Source organism: Melanotaenia boesemani, chromosome 4, assembly GCF_017639745.1.
Source record: "Melanotaenia boesemani isolate fMelBoe1 chromosome 4, fMelBoe1.pri, whole genome shotgun sequence".
NCBI lineage: Eukaryota > Metazoa > Chordata > Actinopteri > Atheriniformes > Melanotaeniidae > Melanotaenia > Melanotaenia boesemani.
The window spans coordinates 18,517,011-18,522,690 of record NC_055685.1 but is presented as its reverse complement, the minus strand read 5'-3'; the positions used below and the strand labels follow the sequence as shown (position 1 = coordinate 18,522,690).

The 5,680-nt window shown below is 42.0% G+C and overlaps 1 protein-coding gene across 1 annotated transcript; it reads right to left on the bottom strand.

The window, feature by feature from the left end:
* Positions 1–1,659: 1,659 nt before the first annotated feature.
* pou4f2 (POU class 4 homeobox 2) lies at positions 1,660–5,254 on the bottom strand. Its single transcript, XM_041981834.1, has 2 exons — positions 4,345–5,254; positions 1,660–4,027 (listed from the first exon to the last, which is right to left on the bottom strand). Exons 1-2 carry the CDS (start codon positions 4,564–4,566, stop codon positions 3,095–3,097), a joined length of 1,155 nt encoding a protein of 384 aa, XP_041837768.1. The 5' UTR covers positions 4,567–5,254; the 3' UTR covers positions 1,660–3,094.
* Positions 5,255–5,680: the final 426 nt, after the last annotated feature.

Sequence of the window (5,680 nt, the reverse complement as noted above, 5' to 3'; positions counted from 1 at the left end):
CCTGCCTCCCTCTCTTTGTGCCTGTGCGGAGCTTCGGCATGTCAACCAAGCAGCAAGGCTCACTGAATAAAGTTAATTTCAATTCCCGATGAGACACTCACTCCCCAGCCCTCCCTGACCAGCGGTAATTAACAGGGATAGCTAATGACTACTTAACTCGCTCTTCATAATTATCTGGTTTTCATAATTTGATGTGTAATTTAATAATTCGCTCTTATTAACGTATTAAGTGAATAGCTCGTTCTGGGGAAATTAGAAGCACTAACCAGGAGCATCTTTTAATTGATGAACCATCATCGCTGTCTCATTAATAAGGGTCGTTTTGATACACTTAATTTGTCACGGGGGTGTCGGCTGAACATGTTTGGCTTCTTGCTAAGTGTTATGAATGTTTTTCAGATAAAAATGGCCATTTTAGGTAGGTTTGAGTATTCTGATAACAAAACGTGTATTGCGTTTGATCAGAGTAGGAATTAGGTGTCCGTCATGAAATTAATCAGAATCCTGCTTAAGTATATTAACATTGTTCTGGTTATTAAAACGACATTTTTAAGGGTAAAACCCTAGAGTTGATTTTCTGCTATTTATTCTTCCATCTTGTGGCTTAAATCCCCAAATCTGATTTAGTATTAAAATATAAATAAATGACGCCATTCAGATTATTCCATGTGCTTTAAATAATTAGCATAAATGTGGAAGACTGGTTTCAGAAATATTTGGCTCTTCACGAACTCTCGTGTATCTGTCCATGGTGCTGAAACAATTGCTCAGCGCTCATCCAGCAAAGTCAGTCTGTCAGCCCTGGAGCCCAAAAACCAGCAGCTTTGCTTTGGAAATGGCTTCTAAAATGCACTATTTTATTTGCTTATTTATCTTTTATTTTTTTTATTTATTTTCTTATCATCTTCCTAATATCAAACCACATCTTCGAACCCAAGGTTTTTGCTTCAAAGCCTGCATGATCGAGGCAGGTTTGAGTGTGTATTTAAATAGAGACGGGCACATTGGCAGGCGAGCTGTTTATCTGGCGGGCTGACATCTGGCAAGTCTGCGCTCCAGGGACCCATCTTGCTCTCCATAGACCTCCTGATTAGACTCTAATAGAATATTAGCATTTGCTCTCAGGTAAGGCAACAGTAAGCCGCATAAGCTGGCAGCAAGTCACCGGAGAAGCCAGGTGTGTCTTTAACACTGATGGAGTGGAGATAGTGGTTCCTACTGGGCCTGCTATATAAGGGGGTATGGAAGAGGTTGGTGAAATCAGAAATTCAAGGCGAAAATTATTTCACATTTCCATACTTGATATTCATCTGATACCCTCAAATTACCCAGGCAGAGAAGAGAAGGGATATGGTTATTGGTGGTGTCCTGCTCACTACCACTGTGACATGGTTCATTTTCTAAAAACAAACCGGACACCTTTTGGTAATGACAGCGTATTCCTAACTTTAAAAAGAGAGAGAAATTAAATAGTTGAACTCGCATAAGCCTAAATAATCCACAAGCTGTTTTTAAAAACCCGTGTAGCCTTCAGCTAAACCGTTTCCCTCCTCCTCATCAATAAATAAACAGTTGAATATATAAAAGAATATTAATCTGTCTGAATGAGCCACATTACACACTGTAGTCATGGAAAACGTCCGATTAAATGTTAAAGTTTGTTCTTTAATGAAACACATATTGCAGTTCAATAATTAAATAAATTAAAATTACATGAATGTAATAAATTAATAGAATTATTTAACCAGGGAACCAAAAGCAACATACATTATACAGAAATAAGTTACCTCAGCTAAACAGCAATACAGCAAAAACCTGTACGAATATATTTATGTGCATCAACTTATTCCAATGAAATATTTACATTGTACACGTATACTTCCATGAAGCTGTTTCTTTTTCTCTTCAAGAAAAAACATTACTTAAACAAGGTGATTTAACAAGCAACGACTTCATAATGATGCGCGTATATTTATACAAATAAATAGCAGAAAACATACATAAAATAATTTAAAAAGAGAATAATATCTCATATATATCTCGATTGTACCATCTCAAATGTTAGAATTAGTAAAATTTGTGACTGTGTGTTTCACAGTCGTTTCCCTTTAAACCAGGACAACACGCTTAACTTGCTGTCAGAATTTGATTTTCTCAGGCAAAACGAGGAGGGGGAATCCCAATAAATATATAATGAAGTAAACATGACCTCACTCAATAAATAGTTCATAAGACACCGGCCCACGTTGGATTGTAAACTTACTGTAGACGGTAAAAATCCTACTGCAACTGCAACAATCTGTTAAATCTTTACAAGTGAATCCTTATTTCGATCATTCCACATAATGAGGCCTAATTACAACCCTGCCTTACTGAAACCCCAGGTATCTCGAAAATAGATACTTGACTTAAATCAAACATGGTAACAAAATAAGTGGATTTAATTACATATTTAGACAGAAAATGAAGTGTGTGACAAGTAAATTGTTAATTTACAGAAGGTTATTTGGCAGTAATCTAATTTTAGCTTTCAATATCAAGTTGTGTGTTGTCCTCTTAATCCCCCCATGGACCCTGAATAAATGTCAGACTGCATTGTCATGAACTCGGAGAGGAAAATGTAGTTTATCCTTTAAGCCAAAAATAGAAAAACCAAAAGTCACCAACCAAGTGCTTTGAATTAAATAGCTCAGCTGTGTGTAAATAAAAAATGTTATTTTCACTGGGATGTAACGCAAACTATAGTCACCATTTGAAATCAATAATAAATAAAAACCAAAGCCTATTGAGTCCTGCAAGTCATATTGCGTTGACATTAAAAAGGTGAGGCATAGTAAGTGTGGAAACAGTGGTCTTACTTGTTCTGTCAAACGATGCCTTACTTGACTCCACATGTCCCTCTCTGCGAGTAAAAGACGTGACTGGGTGTTTTCGAGTTTTTCAGTTTTTGTTCGTTTTTATGATTTTTTTTCTTTAGGAAAGTTCAAAGCACAAAGTCATTGATGATTGAAAAAAGGGCGTGTGATAGGAAATATGATACAAATCATCTCTAAACAGTTCCAAGTCTTTTCGATGGTGGTGGTTTAAAGCGATTTTAGACGCATGCAGAGTACTTCATCCGTTTCTGTTTCTGTCGCTGGTTGCAAAACCAGACCCGCACCACGTTCTTTTTCAGGTCCAGCTTTTCTGCGATTGCTGCGATTTTCTCCGATGAGGGTCGCGGCTGAATTGCAAAATAGGCCTCCAATGATCTCTTCTCTGGTGCGGCTATCGACGTGCGCTTCCTCTTTTTCTCCGCGCCGTTAAACAATTCGGGTTTATTAAGTTTCTCCCTGTGTGATTTTTCAGCTTCTTCTAGCCATGCTTGCAGGATGGGCTTCAAAGCAATCATGTTGTTGTGAGAGAGCGTGAGGGACTCGAATCGGCAGATGGTGCTTTGGCTGAGGGAGCCCACCCCAGGAATCTTCAGACTGGCTAGAGCTGACCCTACATCCGCCTGGGTAACCCCGAGTTTGATCCGTCTCTGTTTAAACCTCTCTGCAAAGGCTTCTAAGTCCCTGGGATCGGCGTCCACATCGTTCATGCCCATGTGCGGCGGTAGGCCGTGGGCATGAGCCATGTTGATGGCTGCCTGGTGCATGTGGTTCATGCCCGCCATGTGGGCAGGGTGCGCAGGCGTGGAAACCACCGAGCCATCCGGCCCTGCCATGGCCCCCAGTGCCAGTCCCGGGGTGATGTGGTCCAGCAGGTCCCCCTCCAGTGCCTGGTGAGGCTGGTGATGGTGGTGGTGGTGGTGGTGATGGTGGTGGCCAGCCAGAGCGGACGGATGAGAAATAGGCACCGAAGATGAGGAGGAGGAAGACGACGTGCAGGGGAGAGTGTTCATGGTGTGGTAGGTTGCGTCCGGTTTGAAGGGACTGTGATGTGGAGGGTGGTGGTGGTTCTTGGTCTGCGAGACTATATCCACCGCCGCTAGAGCTTCAGCCCGGGCCAGCAAACTCTCATCCAAGCCTCCGAATATATTGCTCTGCAATTGCAAATAGAATGCACACATAACTGTCAGCAGGGAATTCTCCCTCCACTCCTCGGTTTAAAACATTTCCAGAATGTGAAAAAAAGAAATCCTAAAAAAAAAAGAGGAGCACACAAAACAAGACACTTGCAACATCCCAGGTCATAAAAATTAATACGAAAGGCAAAGCCGACTGAATACATAAGTTGAGCAGAGAAAAAAAATATGGAGGTGTTGGGTGATTTGCTGTGCAGACATGAAAAAAACATCAAGCAAAAAAAAAGTGGGCTGTCAAAATGTGCCTTTAAGCAGTGATTATGCAGAATACGTACCGGTGGGGTTGGGAGACAGGCTCTGCGCATCGCCTCCGAGCTGCTGCTGCCGCTGCTGCTGATGATGGTGCTGCTGTGTCGGGAGGATGAGCAGGACGATGAAGGTGCATTGGAAGTCAAAGTGGAGGACGAGGAAGAATGCAGCGAGGAGTACTTGGGTTCGGGCAAGCTGGTATGGGCCATAGCGAAAGGCTGCTTGCTGTTCAGAGACATCATCATCATATTTGCTGGCGTCCAAACCTCAGCAAGTTCCTTTTAATAAGTTAAGACTCCGCCTCCTCGGTCGGGAGTTGAAGCCCAATTGCTTCGCAGGAGTCTCAAGTCGCTGTCGAATAAAGTGTAGGCTGAAGACGGTGGTCCAACTCTGAGTCACATCTATTTATTATTACTGGCGGAGGTATGGAAGTGTCTCGTCGTTTTTGGCAAGTGAGATATCACAGACACCAACGAGCCATGAAACTGAGCACAGTCGATGCTTCTTCCTTTGTGGACTTGTGGCGCGATTGTTCAAAAATACTTTCTGTTTGTCTCCTTCAGCTGCCGCCACCTTGTATTATGTAAATATAATTTTTGTCTGGATATGTATATATATTTGGCAGAGCTCCTCATGGACGACACCTGAAAAAAGAAGGAAAAAAAGAAAAGAAAAACAATTCTCTTCGTCTCTTAGGATTTCCAAAATACTTCAAGTTAGTTGCCGCTGTCGTTGACCTGCCAGCTTTTTGACAAAAGTTTCCGTCTTGAAATGACCGTAAGTAATGGCGGTGACAGACTCTTTACTGTACCTCTTCGATACGTTGAATGCTGCGGGGACCCGAACTGCCTCTGCTCTGAGGCGAAGGGCAGACTGAGTCTCTCCCCGCCTCTCTCCCTCTCTCTCCCTCTCCCTCTCTCTCCCTGACACACACACACGCACTCACAAACACACACACACACTCCCTCTCTTTCTTTCTCGGTGTCTCACCCGCTCACATACACACTCCTTTCAGCTGCACCTGAAAAACCTTTTCATGATTTATTATTCTTCATTAGCCACACCACCACCACAGCCGCCGCCACTGGGGACTCTGCGCATGGGCAGTCTGCAACAAGACATTTATTTAAAATGACTTCACTTCATCACCAACACCTCGTTACCAGAAACCACTTCTAATGAAGATGAAGGATTTATTTATTTTTTTTCTAATTCCGTCTTTTCGTATCTTAAAAGTAGTTTTGTTGACTGATGTGAACAAAACTTAAGCCACATTTAGTAAATGTGTCTTGGAGGGAGTCGAGAAAGTTAAATTGACACCATGGACAGCTCCACTTTTTAACACAAAGCCAACATTTTTTT